General features: G+C 39.8%; 1 protein-coding gene across 1 annotated transcript in view; it reads left to right on the top strand.

Annotated features, from left to right (window-relative positions):
* MOCOS (molybdenum cofactor sulfurase) overlaps positions 1 to 16,799 on the top strand; it is a 184,091-nt gene that overhangs the window by 155,190 nt on the left and 12,102 nt on the right. The window contains exons 10-13 of the mRNA XM_008637530.2: positions 6,518 to 6,599; positions 10,774 to 10,898; positions 11,525 to 11,630; positions 15,560 to 15,686. Of these exons, the coding sequence (XP_008635752.1) occupies positions 6,518 to 6,599; positions 10,774 to 10,898; positions 11,525 to 11,630; positions 15,560 to 15,686 (440 nt within the window). The remainder of the gene's footprint in view (positions 1 to 6,517; positions 6,600 to 10,773; positions 10,899 to 11,524; positions 11,631 to 15,559; positions 15,687 to 16,799) is intronic.

Genomic DNA, 16,799 nt, shown 5'->3' with positions numbered 1-16,799 from the left:
CCCTTCTTTATTGGTGTCAGACTTCTAGGCAGGGACACCTGCATGCACCCACCAAACTACTGAATGCTGTGCATGCTTACTTGGGACTTACTTGGGACTTCAGGGACAAGTTCTGTGCTGGCTGTGGGCAATGAAAGCCCAATCTGTTATATGCAGCTCTGGGGGGCGTTCCTAACTTGTTGCTGGGGTAGGCAGAGAGTAGATAATGACTCCCTATGTGCAATCATAAAGTGGATGCTCCAGGATGGAGAAAGAACAGACAGATGTGGAAATTTACTGACTAATGTCTCTCCATAGCATGAAGTGCCATAGCCTGAAGGCATTGTTATTGCTGCAAAGGTGTAGGAATAGAAGTCTAACATTAAACACCCTGGCCAAAAACCTTCCCATTTTGTATCTCTCTTCCTCCTTCCATCTGTGGGATTAAAGGGGTAGAGTCTTCAGGGGAAATTAGTATGAATTAAAATAAGGACCAGACATTATTTAACTCAGTTAAATACTTGCACTAGCAGGCAAATATTTCATGATGTTTGACCTTCCTGGGAATTATCAAAATCCTTTTTATTCTCTGATGAGGGGAAAAAAAAAAAATATGTAAAGTGTTACAGAAAGCCCTTTGCTACTCAGGGGTGAAAATTATTTATTTTCATAACAGTGCCATTGGCACTGAGCACTGGAACAGGTTTGTATTCCACCAAAGTCATTACTAATGCTGACTTTGCATGTGTCTGAATGATGTTCATCATTTCCCCAGGGTCCAACTTTTACTCAGCCTGTGTGTCTTAACCATTAATAATACATGTGCCCACATTTTCAGCAGCTAGAGCAAAACAAGGGAACCTATCTTCAGATTTTTCACCCTTTATTAGAAATCCATATGAGTGGATCTGTAACTACAATCTCTTTTCTGTGTGTACATTAGAGTTGTAGACCTGTCCAACTGTCTGAGCACTCTCCAGAGAGTTAAATCCAACTCTTTGATTCGTTTTGTCTGAAATAGGTTTCTAAAACATACATTTGGATACTTCCACTAATCATGTGCTACTTCCTGTGTTTGTAATCCCAAACACGATCTACTCTTGTCTTAGGGATTCCAGACTTGCTCACTGGCACACACACTGCTGTTTTCCCCTCTCTCCTCCATACTATTTCTTTGAAAATCTATCATTAATTCATTTAGATTTAATGTGGAGCACCTTGCACCTCAGATTTTTGTAGTACAGCTGCACAGACAGCCTTCTCCCACAACTTTTAAATTATCGAGTGCTTCAGAACTAATTATTTCTAGAAATTTATTTCCTTACCATCTCTCTGTCTTTCTGACCATTCTGAGTCTGTTCTTCATTTTTTTTCCTTACTAGCATTTGTTCAGACAAGTGCATACCCCTTACTATGTTCACCTGTCAATAACACCTGTACTGACATACTTCAGGGAGTCAGGAAGAGGTTTTCTCAGACAAAAATGACAGTCAAGGTACCCACTTCACACTGAGATTTACTATCTCTTTCCATAGTGCAAGGGTGAAATTTCCTTTAAATTCTACCTTTTGTGTCATTTTTGGAGTTTTCACTGTCATTTGCCTTCCTTTTGATGAAAGTGAGCACCATTTCCACACAGAAGTGATTGTCCAAGTCTATTGATCATTTCTCTGCCCAAAAGTAATTGATCAGTGTGCTCTAACAGGAATGTCATTGCCATTTATTTACAGCCTGCTTTGGCACAGCCAGTGTGTAAGAATGAAGTAATTTTATTCTTTGTATAATGACTCTAGATACCAAAGTCCTAGCCCGTGATGTGGTCTAGGACCTCTTTTATAGTAGTCCTACTGTTTTTTACTCTCATGGTGTCCTTGCAACCTGTGGCATTTTTTTTTAAGTTCTTGACAGTAAGATAAAGGCTCTCTTTTCCTTGGGGAGTCTATTCCAGAGCTTACTGCTCCTAAGATAGCACAGTGATGGGAGCACATACAAACCAGCAGGGTTTGTTTGTGCTGAGCAGATAAATCTGTAGGAAGTTGTTCCAATACTTATTTTTTTTCCTCTTACCCGCAGTCTAAATGCATTATTTGTTTGTTTATTTTTTTCTTTTATCCCTTCACAAACATGGGTCAGTGTTATATCTCCCACTTAAATCATTTCATGACAGACAAATTTAAGTTAATGTTGACTGTTTCCTTGAAAATCCCATGCTAATCCCTGCTGCTTTTGTCGCCACTCTCACCAGTCTGCCTGTAGCTGGTTGCAAATGTAGGCCCTGAAGCTGAATGCCTCATGTGAAGCTGGAGCAGTGATCCATGTGGTGGGTGTTCCAGTTTGGCCAAATTTAGAAATAAATCCTCTGAGAGAAGGCACAACCACCCCTTCCCCCCCCCTCCCCCCCAGGTTCGGGAAAAAATAAATTTTCCTCAAAGGAAAGTGAAGGAGATAAAACTATTTATTTACCAAACACACGGGAAAAGGAAAATAAGGCTAAATAATAAACTGTTTCGCTGTGGAGGAAAAACCTGGGAAAGTGTTCGAGTCCTCCCTTTGGTCTCCTCGGAGCTGGGGCTTGGCCCAGGGCCAGGCCCTCTGTGCCCGGTGGAAAGTCCTCCCGATGTGCTCTGAGGTTGAAAGCAGTCCAGTAGAAAAGGGAGAAAATCCGGAATTCCAGAGAAGGAAAAGCAAAGTCCAACTCTCAGTCTCTCTCCAGAGAACAAGAAACTGAAAACAACTGGCCAAAAGCTGACTGGAAAGCAGCAAGCCGGGTGCTTCCTCGCTCCCCTGCCGCAGCTGGGGGGAAAAAACCTGCTATCTTTATGTGACCTTGAACAAGGTGCAGACTGCTTTGAGAAAGTTTTGCTCAGTTTTTTCCTTCCCCCTCTCAGGCTCAGTTTAGAGGCATAGAAAGGCACAAAAATTAATTTCTGGGCATAGGCAGCGATATGGGATACACATCATAAGGTCATCCCAAGACACTGGGGAGCAGTGGAACTTGGTTGAGCCAGGCAGGCTGTTCTGCAGCTCAGAACCTTCACTGGCCTGTGTCGGTGGCTGATGTTATTTCAGATCTGTAGCTCTTGGCCTGCTGACTGACAGCCTCCTCCAGGTCTCTTCCTGCTTTGCTCCTTCCTGAGTTATTTCTCACGTGGAATGCCACCCACCCAAACCGCCTTTCCTCAGCCACAGCAGCATGCATCTTTCCAAGATGAGTTTTGTTTCCTCCATCTCTCCTCCCCCTCTCCTCACGGTCCCTGTGCTGAGTTTCTCTGTCCTTTCCATTTCTGCAATCCCCTTGCTCTGGTGAACGTGCAAGCCCAGTGGCTCCCAGCTGACTGGTGACCAGTGCAGTCCAGCCGGCTGCCTCCCTGTGCTGCTCTGCAAGGAGCTGTAACCTCTGTGTTTTCTCTGCCAGTTCCGCTGCTACCTGTGCTTTTCTCACTGTGAGAGCAGGCTGTGGCGCACATCTCCACCCAGAGCGCGCTTTGCTGCCTGGAGGCGCCTCTCTCCAAAAGAGAGAGCCTGAGGCTACTGCGCTGCTGGAATAGGTGCCTCTGGTAAGTGCCGAAAGCCGAGCGGGGCGAATCCCACGTAGCTGAAGTACACAGCATTTTTAAAGAGCATTCTGCTATTACACTATTAGATATGGGTGAAGACTTTATCTGTGTCACTTTTAAAACATGATGAGTCTGTTCTCTCTTCCCCTCCAGGCACATGCTTTCCTCTCCCTCTAGAACTTTTCATTAGTGGAAGATTTGTTTATGGCTATTTTATTTTAATGTGGCTTAATATTCTCGGTCTTCTCTGTCCAAGAAAAATTTGTCAGCATGATTTGGTGTGACAGTAACTACTTTAACATCTTTTGCTGAATCCTGCTGGGACACCCTTTCAGGGTTGTTCTTTAACCCCTGCATGTTGGGTGTCTCCATAGCCCATCTAACCCCCAGTGGTGGAAGGGCAGAGCCTGCTGCCTGACCGACCCAGCTGTGCAATCCTGCCGCCACTGTGGGTAGCAAAGATGGCAGAGTGGGGCTCTACACAAGCCCAAAGCTGCCTGAAGGCTTAGGATCTTTCCCTGGCATGCCTGCAAAATTAGTTGGCTTGCGTGGCAGCTGAGGAGCTCCAGGTATTTCCCAGATCCCTGACGAAGGGGTTAAGTGAGAGCAGAGGGAGAGGCAGGGCTTGTGTCTACTCTCTCACTGGCTGTGCTTTTATTCAGCAGAGGGAGTGAGATTTTAATTTTGAGAAACTGTATTTATTAATTTTGTCAGAATTATTTTCTTAGGCTATGTGATTGTTAACAGGCATTTCCTATTTTATTTAATGTTAAGAGTGTAGCAAAGCCTTGCTATCGCAGAACCCACTTTGAGAAAATCAGTGTGCCTAACTCTGAATCAGCCCCCATGGAGAAAAACAGCTTCTTGTGTCTTGACTGCTGTTTAGTGGTTTGGCTCCCAGTAACTTAAAGGTGGTCAGGAGCAAGTGCCTTTATTTCCAGAAATCCTATTACTTGAGTGAGAATCAAGGGAAATATCCTTGTCCTCCTCCATCAAATACGTGGGAGTGCAGATTGCACTTGTTCCTGACCTACACAAATCTGTAGCCAAACAGAATTTGGCTGAGAATACACTTCTGGAAAAGACTAATTTCTCTCTTTCCATTTTCGCTAACAATCAGCATTAGTCTGGCAAGTTGGGCATTAGTTTGCCACTGCACAGTGGGAGAAATTCTGAGTGTTGAGGAGGCACTTTAAAATATTGGAGTAGAAAGATGCTAGCAAAACTGAGCAGCTAATTGCACTTTATGGAGTTTATTGTGCCTTCAAATAGTCATGTGTTACTGCCAATAAAAATAATGGGAATTAAGTGCATACACTGATGAAAGAATATACATGAATAGTTTATATTTCAGTCTATTGAAATAACAGATCTCTAATTTTCCTCATTGACTGAAAATAGGAGCTATAACGATAAGAATTTTTTTATATTAATACTGTGAGCACATCTGTGAATTTTATTATCGAGCAAATGACCATGGAGAATGACAGCTTTTACATTTTAGTAACTGGCAATATTCTACTTTATTTTTTTGCCTTAAAGATAGAATAAAATTGTAATTAACAACGTTTAACTGACCTAAACATCACTATAAAATGTGTACTGTTCAATAAAAATGTGGTACACTTGCTGATGTATAAAAGCAGGCTTTTTAAAGCCCTGAAATTCTATTTCAAAAAATTTTGTGAGTGTGCTTTTCTTAGAAAGTATTTGAAAGATATAACAGTTAAGAGCGCGTGCAGGATGAAATATTTCAAACTCTTCCAGAAGGAATGATGCTAATGGTTAATTGTTTCAAAGTCCAACAGCATTAGTCTAGTCAATAAGATGATAACATTGGCTTCTTTTTCAGGTTGTTACAGGGTAGTTCAAAGCATTTATTACATGTATTATTTTCCTAAGTGAACCTAACTTTTCCCTCTCTGTCTTCACTTATGAAGTATACTAACATAATTAACCAAAGAAGAAGTAGACCACTTTCTATTTTATAAAACGTGCATGAAACAGAGTTGATAGTCATAGTATAATGAATCTGAGCTACATTTCATTACTCTTAAGAAGAAAATAAACCAACTTGATTTCACCATATCACAGAGCTGGTAGAGCTTGATTCTTATTTGTTTTACATTATAATATCAAAATGTGTGGTTATAATCCTGGGAAATGGGGGGTCAGAGTCTTGGTTAGTATATGTTGCAGTATAATGGAAAAGCTGGATTCATTGCAGCCACGCAGTAAAACACTTTGTTCTGCAGTTAAGATTATTGTTTTCAACTAACAGAAAGAAAAGTAGTACAGCTTTTCTTTTTGGTACTAGTAAACTGCAGTACCCTTTCCATCTCTTTGACTCATTCTGTTCAAGATGAGAAAAATGTGGGAGAAGTTGTTAACATAGATCATTACCAGGTTTAAACTTGGAGATGAATAGATGAAAATAATTCTCTCATTCGCAGTTTTCCATACATTTTGTCTTCAAATTATTGTAGTTTTATCCCACAGTATATTTCTTTTTTTTTTAACAGACTGTGCTTCTTTTTTTCTTCCCCCTCTTCCGTCTTTCACCTTTCAGATCACTCAATCCCTCTATTCCAAAAAACCCCAACATGACAGTGTTTAACATCATCTCCTGACTTGATAGAGGGACCATCCTTTCAACAGAAACCGTGGCTGAGGCAATAATTCTGTGCCAGTTTCATTGCCTGAGATAAACAGAGAATGAAGTTACTCAAAGCTGAAACTGTGTATTTCTTAATATGATTTGAATACCAAGGTCATCTGCAGCCTTTGTGCTTTGTTTTATCCTTTGGAGCCACCTGCAGGCAGAGAATATAATTCTAACAAAATGGAAAAGGATTTTTTTGATTTGCTGTTTGTCAGGCTGCTGTGATTGTGAACAGGAGCAAAAATAAGAACTTTTTTCATAACTTTACGATTCTTTGTAAATTTTTTATTTAAATATGGCTTGCTCTCTGCCCATCTAGGCATGGACCCAATATCTGTGTCACTAGAAGACAATACTGGAAAAGAGACTGTGATCTGTGAGAGTAAAGTCTGTTCACACAGGTAAGTGAGAGCAGAGAGGTACTGAAGCTGAAAATCACTGTAGTGACACTCAAGATGTGAACAGATGTGCACAAAGACAGAAGTCCTTGAAAAAATGGTGGAAAGCAATGACTGACTTAGTGGACCAGGAGAGTGGTCCTATTTAAGTAAGTAAGTTGGCATGCCCCACATGTCTGATAGAAAACAGTAAAAATTTTTTTTAATTAAAAAGGAGAGGAAGGGTGGTACAATAAAATGACTTAGTACTCACTTGAATGAGTGAGATCTTTTTTTTTTTCACTTGCTCCAAGCATGAGAAAAGGAGGTGTGTCCCCAGTTACTTCCAAATGCCAACTGGGGGTCTCAGCAGGACTTGAATTTAGTTCCCTCATTTAACAGTAATGATGCTGGCAATGTTGCCCATTTCATACTGCATGGATTTAAAATTGCTAGAACCTTCTAAAGTTATAAATAGCTTTCCATATTTACAATGCTTTTTAATTTTGTTTTGACCACCCATGTTGTTCAGTGTCCCCTTAATAATCTTGGGATGACTGAAGGTGTGTAAATTAAATAACATTAATTCTAATCAAGAGACGTACCACTTCAGTGAATATAACATTGTGAATAAATTTATTTCCTATCCCTAAACTTAAGTGTTTATCCATCATATTTTCTAAGAACTTCCCCCAGTCTCATTAAGTGGCAGTGTATCAAGCGCCTTCCTAAAGTACATTTGCATTATTCACTATGTTTCTTTTAAATGAGTCTCTTGGTAAGTCCAACTAAAAGAGCCACTTAAAGATTTATATCTTCCTTTAACCAAGGTATACTAATTCTTTGTAGCCCTCTACATTTGCTTCTCTGAGTAACACATAAACAAACCAGCAGAAGACCTGGCAATTTCCCCATGGAGCCATGCAGAAAATTATGTTCTCCTTCTTTTTTACTAGCTATTCAGATGATAAAGAGGATCTTTTCCTCAGAAGTGTATTTTCCTCAGGTAGTGGAATTCACCCAAGAGTCATTTGTTTTAACCATCTGTCCCACTTCCCTTAGTGTTGACTCATCCCTGGCCTCCCCATGGTAAGCCCATCTATTACAGGCTGTAAAATAGCCTGGCTTATCCTTCTCTCTGTGTGCATAAAATTTGTTGCCATACTATTTATTGTAGCTTTCTTTCATATAAATGACCGTGTCATTTTTATTGTATCAAATTGGAAGTTTTCATGGAAAACTTCTTAGAGTTCTGAGAAGGAGGGAAAGGACAGAATGAATAAGAAAGGGGATGTGAAGGCAAATTGCACAGAGTGGACTGCAACTAGCAAATAAACAAGACAGGAAGTAAGGCAGGATGGGTGAACAACATTGATGAGGCTCTGAAACTGCTCAGAGATCCAGTAGCAATTGATGCCAGTTTCCAGTGTTTCATCAGAGGAGCCTCCAGGGCTGAAAATAATGAGGAAAGCAGTGCTTTGCAGTAGGGCAGGAGGGGATTTGTGGTCTGGGGTCTTTTCTGCAAAGTGTCTAAGGTGAGCAGTGGGACCAAAAAGTCTTTGTTAAAAGGCTTTTACTCGAAAGAAACCCCTAGTGAAGGCATTTTCTATTTACTGATTCTGTGCTCTGATGCTGTTATTTCATCCAGTTCTGCTGGCTTACTCTGAATTTAGACTGAGATACCTGAGAAAAGTACATGATGTAGAATCTGCAAGCAGTCATGTGAGGAAGTTTAATTTTGCAGAAGCCACGCAAGTTTAATGAGCCCAAATTTCGCTTCTGAAGCAATTAATCAATGTTAGCCTTCATCCCAGCAGGGACTGTCCATGAGCAGGTGCTGCTTACATTGCAGGGACATGGCTTTCTGGTACAATATCAAACAGTGGACAGATGAAAGTAGAAGCTAGTGTTGATAAGGTTATTGATGTTGTAAAAGACCCTAAATGCTCAATGTTGCTGCTCTACTGAAATAGGCAGGGGTACAGCCTCCTCTTTGACAGGCTGCAACATCAAAGAAATCAAGGGAAGTGTAGCAGTGGTAGGAAACAAAGGTGTAGTTAAGAACAAGGTGAACTGAGCCTGTTGTGTGCATTATATCCCTTGGGATCAATATTCAGACTTCATCTGTCCTTGTTTCTTGTTCTGTAAATTACCCTGCTAGAGGGACCAGTTGTAACGCACTGAGGCTAAATGACATAACAGAAAGATGAGTGGGAAACTCAAGGCAAACAGCAAGTGAAATCAGAGAGAAATAGGCTCTTCTTTATAAATTGCCTGACATGTGCCAAATGAAATGTAATGCTGACAGATGTAAAGTTACACTCCACAAAAATAAACACAAGCAGAAAACAAGTAGAATTGAGCTACAACAGAATGACTTTGACTAAGACCTTGAAGAGATGATGGTACTTGCTCAGAAAATGGTCTGAAAATAAGGGAAAGCAATTTGAAAACATGGGAGTCTTGAATTACAAAAAGTACACTGTGACATTTGATGAAATATCAACAATAGTGTGAGTCTCTAGCTCAGCCACTGTGACTCAAAACAATAAGTATATAAAAAGAGGGCAAAATTTTGTTCCTGGTTTATACAGTATTAATCTCCAACAGGCTGCTAGAGGCAATTGGCTCAGGAGATATTTTAAACACCCCTATACCTCTGTGAAGGTGGGAAAAAATATTGGAGGCATTTGTTTCACTTGCACTGTTACCGTGGGAGATTCATGTGTTCTCATTAGCAGCCTTCTCCCTAACACAGTGGTGGGCAAGAGCACAGTTCAGACTGTGAGATCTCATGTGGACACTCACCTTTTGGCCTCTTTCTTGACACAGTGCCTGCATCTCATACTCACACCAGAACACCATTTCAGTTCTAGGGCATCACTGGCTAGATGCAGCTGTGGTTAACACCTGTCCAGTCTCAAAGTGGGGAGAGGGATGCAGAGCTGCACCATAATTCAAAATTCAGAACAAGCACTGAAGAGATACCTGATCCTTGCAGGGTGATAAAATCTCCTTGATTTTCCCTTGTGCTGGCTTTCTACCTGTGTAATTCAGTTGAACCCTACAGAGCATTTCGTAAAGCCAAGCCACTTCCTCTCAATCCTGGGGCTTAGCACCTTTTGCTGTGAGTAGCTGTTTTCTTGTTTCACAAAGCAGATGGTTTCCATGCAGATCAACTTTGGCTGGGTAGGAAAACAGGGTGAGCATAGGAACGTGGCTACTTCACTTGCCTTGCTACAGGAATCCTCCCTAGATCAGCATAAGAATTTGCATTACTCTTACGTTTAAAGTTAGGTATCAGTCAAGTTTCCTTTTGTAGTCAATAAAGAGTTGAACATCCCCACACTGAGAGTCATCCCATCCTGAGGTCTAATGTAGATGAGAACTACTTACTTCTACCCATTATCTGTGAGCGGAACCCAGACAACTGATTTAAACTAAATGCCTGGATTTTGGAAGATTGACATTAAGTTTACTCAGGGCTGAGGAATCTAATGTCAAATAGGGTCAATTTCCTGTGGACTGATCTGTGGTCTTCTTGGATGGAGAGAGGTGATTTCAAAATCCCTCTAGGAAAGATTACATCCAGGTAAAGAAGGCAATTCTATTGCCAGCTTGCATAACGCACTAGACATTTTACAAGTAATGGAAATCATCTTTAGAGAGATACTTGGCCTCTGTTAGTGGAGCCATGTTTTAATGTGGAATGTCTGTACTAACATGAATTAAATTAGGGAAGTAACATCATTGTACCTGATGGGATCGTTAAAAATTACACACAGTGGAGCAATCTTAAATTGAACTCAGATCATTCATCTCTGTTCTAGTAAAAAGCACAGACAAGAGTGTGACTTTTTCATAATACTGTATTGTAATATGGTTATATGGGCAACCACTTGCTGTACTTCAGAGTCAGTGTCTTCAGCATTATGATTATTTAATCCTTTATTCCACAGTAATTTTCTGTACTAAACTAAATTAGATCTTGTGAAAGTTGACTTCAAGTGGAACAGAGTAAAGTTGAGGAAATGCGGAGTTAGAGTCATGCAGAGCTTCACATCAGAAATTCATCAGGCAATATGGATACTGTACTTTGTATTGAAGGATTCAGAAGAAACATCTTCACAATTTGACTTCTGTTTTGCAAATTAATGTTTGGGCAATCAAATGTAAACTCCCTCTTTTCTTGTTACAGGGTAAAAACATATGACTGTGGAGAAAGAATTGCTGGCTGGTTCTCTACATTTCTTGGTCGTCCATGTCGCTTGATACGACAAAGTTCAGACATGAAAAGCAAGTCACATCAGAAAAATACAAAAGGTATGTTGTCATTCTTAAAAATAAAAATAATTCTAAAAAAATCTTAAAGATTTGTGATTCCTCATACAAAAATCAGGCTCATGGACTTCATACTGAGTATATAGGTATCCTGATAAAGGCTGAAAGAGTTATCCAGCATTGATCTAGTAGTTATGTTTATACTCAAACTGACTTTTTGCTGCCTTTCTACTTGTTAAACTTGGTGAAAATGTACAGATACACCAGTATAGGGGGAGTTACCATCATGACCATTATTTTGTCTGGAAACTCAAAGACCATTTAGAAAAATGATTGTGAAAAATCTAAGGATCAAAGAATTTATCCAGAGACTAAATTTCTTTATAAAAATAATTGAATGAAGACTGAAATTGAAAGAGGATTGAAAATGCATAGATATTGCTCTTGTAAATTGTTTTACAAATTTGGTGAAATATCAACTCTATCTCAGTTTCTAACTTCATTGCATTATTATCATTTACAGGTTTGAGGGCATTCTTGGAGTATTTCATAGTGACTGAAACCAAATGAATAAACTAGTAATGAGAATGAGTAAGAGGTCAAAGGAAAGATGAGGTGAAATTACTAATTTTTATGATCATTTTAGAATGTTGGATTGATTTTTTTAGGTCTGTCACCTGCTACACACATCTCACTCTCTCTTGTGAATGAAGCACAATACCTCCTGATAAATGTAGCAAGCATTCTGCAGCTGAAAGAACACATTTCTGCAAGGTAAGATGCTTCTGTCTCCAAATGTCTCTCAGTGATCTTGGATTCCAGAACCTTGCCTTAAGGTGCCAATGTAGGTGTTTTATGTGGAAATTTAGAGATAGTAACTTTTCAACATTCAACAAATATATAGCTACTAAACTGGTATAATTAATAATTATTTTATGATTTCTGAAAATTTGAATTAAATGCATGAGCATAATCTGTCTACCAACCATCTTTAGGAAAATTTAAATGAAATTTTTGTCAAATTATTTGGTGGAAAGATATTATTGAGAACCAGCCAAGTTCTATTTGTCAGAAGAACATGGAGAAATAGGTTTTCTCAACATAAATCATCTGGCAGGTGAAACTATATCATCTGGCTGAACTACTTCCCTCCCATGGGAACGATTAAGATTTAGAATAAATACGCACAACAGAAATACTTTAAAAGTATTTTCAGGACTGGAATAATTTTATTTCTTAATTGAATTTGGCTTTACTTACACAAAAGTGGGAGATAGAAGCAGCAAATGAAACACTGAGTCAGCCCACAGTTCAAAGATAACAAACCCATTACCAACTGAATTTTCATATACTGGCCATAGGAAATTGTTGTTCCTTGAATATAACTAGGCAAGGTTCAATTTCCACAGAAAATCTTCCCTCAAGGCCTCCATTATAGCTGTGCATCCCACAGCCCCAGCATTTGTCTCGGAGCCCCATTTTCCTGTCTCACAAAACTTCTCTCTTGCCTCTTCCTGGAGTCATCTTGTCTCCTCTTAGTCACCCACCAAACACATCCCCTGCATTGAAAAGTCCTGCTTTGAGTAGGAGAGGAATCTATCTATCTATCTATCTATCTATCTATCTGCAGGAGCATATGTATATAGCTTCAGGATTTAAAACCACTGACTGAATGAAGCATCACTAGGACCACTGGAGCTTGCATTGTCTGAGGGTTTTCCTTCTTTAGGAGAAGACACTTGGGCAATTTTATTATATCATGGGAAATGTGTGTAGAAGGGGTTTGAATCAGTCCATCTCTCAGTGCTTTGACTACCCTTTCTCAGTCTTTTGAGGTTTGACTGGCTGGGTTACATCTCCTTGGGAGGGCACTTCTTGCAGACATCCCTTACTCAGACTGGGCTTTTTCCATGGTGAGACTCACTGTGGAACCTTCCAGATATGGGATTTGAGTGCAAGGATGTAGAGCAAGAAGCAGCAAGTGAGGATGAAAGAGAACAAGGAACTTCAGTAACACATTCAACCTCAGATGATCCACTGATTTTATACCTCATATCTTCCGGCACAACTAGGCTTGTAATTTCCCTTTCCTCAAAGGAAACTCCAGATGTGACCAGAGCTGCAACGGTGAGAGAAGCATCTTGCTTCCCACTCTGTAGCATGAGTTGGAAATGTCCTCCCTTCCATGCATTTTGCCATGCAGTGCCTTCTCCAGGTGCTGGAGAAATGAATTCAGATATCCTCATTCTACACTGTTACTAAATCCTGGTGTACAAACGTTCCAAATACTGAACTATCCAATGTACTTTCAAGAACTGCACTTATGGGTCTTTATTAAATATTGGAGGGTTTTTAGAAAATATTATTTAGCTTCTTGGCATGTGGGTTTGTTTTTGCTTAATGGAAACCCGCTAAGTTTTGTAAAACAATTTCAATTTTCAATTATGTTTTCATAATTTCTCTGTGTATCTTCCGTAAGTAAAAACTAGTCTTCTAGTCTGCACCTGGCTTTTGAGAGGTGATTTAAAACAGAAACAGTAATTCAATTAAAAATTAGAATACAGCATACTGTTGGAGAACTACATGTACCTGCAGACATTCGTCTCTCTGGTGTTTCCATTACAGGTCACCTCTATGAAAATCCCTATGGCCTGGCCTAATGCTCATATGTTCTTGTTAGAAATATAACCCTGAAGATATAAATATTCATTTTCAGGTGTGCCTGTTAAATACAGGTAATGCATTCTTCATCACAGAGCCTACTGCTGTGAAAATCCAAAGCACCTAGGCTGACTTTGACACATTACAGTGATTTTCAAAACAGGTGCATGTTGAGATTTGCAGGATGAAGGTACCTGCCACTCCATCCAACCAATGCATGTTTTGTGGGAGGAGAAATAATGGGAATTTACTCAGATACATGTTGCCAAGTAATTATAAGCACTTCTGAGGGCTGGGGGAGGTGCGAAAGAGGTGAGGTGTTCTGGATATGAGCCTGAGCAGGTTGAAGGCAGAGACTCAGGATGGGGGCACTGCAGTCTTTGAGTTCAGCAGCAAAGGGTAGATTAGTAGAGGCTTGAAGTAGTTTTCAGCAGCTGTCTCAGGACGCTGCAGGCCCAGCTCTGAGCTTACTGGGGCTTTTGATGCCCCCACCAGTACAGGCTGGGGTGGCAGGCAGTTACATTTTGCAAAACACATTTGAAACTAGAGGCTACCCAGCAGCCAAGCTCCAAGAGCCCACAGCAAAGCTGGGAAGCACATGTTCACAAGTAACTGCTGTGTTCCTCCTTGTTTGCATGAGCACTGGCACAATCTACGCTTCCTGTTGGCTCCCACCTCCTGCGCTCATTACAAATTGTGTCTCAGCCATGGGATTGCATGTGGGATCTTGAGGGAAAACCTTTGGCCTTGCAACTTCCAATTCCACCTTCTACCCCCAGGCTGCTGGAGCCCTTGTGAACACTGGGGCCTTGGTGGAGCTGGGCTTCTGAGGTTTGACTGAAAGTCTACACAGGTAGTTTATCCTTATGCTCTTTTGTCTGCTAGAGAAGATCACCCAGACTATTTTCAATAAAACCAAGCTCTTTTTTTTTTTTTTACCTAACAGGCCTCCTCCGCCAAGACTGCTTGATGTGAACTTTCCCCCGTACTTTGGTTTTTTGCATGTTTTTTCTCTTTTTAACTAAAATACATTTTAAACTGTATGGCCTTACTTCTTTTTCTTTGGAAGAGAAACGCCTCTCCTCACTGCTTACCCAGGTTTCTGTCTCTGCTGCAGGATTTCATATCCCAAAGTTGTCAGACTAAAGTTGATGGAGTATCAAAAATTCTTCATGCCCTTAATAGCTAATGCAAAAAGAAGTGTTCTTCTCCACTAAAAATGGCACTGAGAGAACCCTCTTGCACATTTTACAGTGTCTCTTTTTTATTTTTTCTGGTGCTGTTCAAGTTCTCCTTTAGAAGAAGAGTGAAGAATGACAATTCAAAGATGCAGCAAGATTTCTGATATTTGTATGCAGTCTGCTTCTCTTTCTGTCTCATATACATTCTCCACACTGACACAAATCTACACTCCGGCAGTTCAAATGCTTGTAAAGAGGGGGAGATATCACCACACAGAGATTAATTTTTTTAAAACACCTATCATTTGGTGCAATCTGCTGCCTCCCAAAGGCAAATAATAATAATAGGAGGGATATATTCTCTCATAAAATTATTTTACTGGCCTTTTTCACCTTCAGCAACTGTTGGTTTTGTCCCTTCTGACATTGCAGCATGTGCAGAATAAATTTTTATTTGGCTTTGGTTCTAGAAGCTTCTATTTTTACAACATTTAACAAGTTAAATGATTACTAACTGAAAAGATCTTTTTATTTGTTACCATTAGCCCTACATATGATAACAAATTGGGAATTTTCTCATATGCATGGTTCACCTGTCTACATGTTTTCATACCTACTTTTCCAGGTTACACCTCTGAAGAAGCCACCTAGAGGGTTACATATTATAGTTGAAAGGTTACAAATTATAGTTAAATACCCTGTGCCACTTCCATAGCCTTTGTAATAAAACCTGGTCCAGGTTATTCTGGAGAAGCACTTACTTAATCACATGAGCCACCAGATTCTTACAGTACAAACATCTAATGCAAAACCATTTAATAATTTTATTTTTTCTTTTTCTCTGTCAACTCTGTGAGACAGACTGAAGGAGCCATTGGAAATAGAGGAATTAATCCGACGTTTCCGTGCCAACATTGTCATCAGTGCACCAGAGTCCTTTGAAGAAGAAGAGTGGGCTGAGATTTCAATAGGTGCTCTGCAATTCCAGGTGTGAACTTTCCTCTCTTGTCCATGTCCCAGTCTATCACAAAGCATTTTGATTCCTGGAGACAAACCAATTTTTATAAGGCTTTGGCTAGAATATGGGCAGCATGGTTTGTGCAGGTGAAATTTATGAAGTGTGTAAAAGAAAAAAAAGTGATGTGTCCTGTGACAAACATACTTCAATATATCTGAGAGGTGTTGACATATTTCTCCACACTTTTATTGAATTTCATAATTCATAGCATTCCTTATCTTTATCTGAACTGAATAATAATCAGGTTTTTTGAGGCAGAGTTTACAGCACATATTTAGCCAGCACGTCAGCAGAGAACACTCACTGTTAAGCACAGTAGTCCAAATGTAACCTCACATTGCTGCACATCAAGCAAGTGATTGCTAAAAGACTGGGCATGAATGCAAGTGAACACTCGTGGTCTATTGCCCTCTGTTGTATACATCTTATCCTAATCTCCACTCAAGGAACGTTTCTAATTCTAGCCTGGTAGGGTTTTTTGGTGTGTTGTGCTTCATATTATAGTCAACAATACAATGTCCCTTGTACTTCAAGGAAAACGCTGAAGAGTCAGACCTTGTTTGCAAATACATTCTTTTAAGAAAAACTCTTAACAAAGAATCTCTAGAAACTACACATGAAACCTAAGGGAATGATGCACACATGTATTACATGTTCTGCTGAATTTGTCTGACCTTGAGGTATGAAATATGTATTTGAAGATGCTTTGCCTAGGATGTGAAAGTGGCTTATTCATTGTTTTCTTAGAGATTATAATTAAGGTGTGAATAACAGAAATGCCGAGGTCAAACCTAGAAGTTGTGATAGACATCACTCCTATTATTTTCTGGTCAGCACAGTGTAAGAAACTTTTTCAGAAGGGTGATATTACTTATCTGCTCTCTTCTTATGTGTACTTTGATCAGTAAGCTGCCATATGATTTACAGAAAACTGAGGAAAAATTCCTATAAGTAAGAAACAAGGAACACAAAGGACAAAATCCTTGGTGTATAGCTTGTTAGAGGCTGGAGTTACACTGGGGAGCTCAGCTGAGGTTCCTGTTGATAAGTTACTGTAAAACAGTAAAATAAAAAGGCATTCCT

This window comes from Corvus brachyrhynchos, unplaced genomic scaffold, assembly GCF_000691975.1.
Source record: "Corvus brachyrhynchos isolate BGI_N302 unplaced genomic scaffold, ASM69197v1 scaffold7, whole genome shotgun sequence".
In the NCBI taxonomy this organism is placed as follows: Eukaryota; Metazoa; Chordata; class Aves; order Passeriformes; family Corvidae; genus Corvus; species Corvus brachyrhynchos.
The sequence above is the reverse complement of the archived record's forward strand: the minus strand, read 5'-3'. Positions and strand labels throughout refer to the sequence as shown.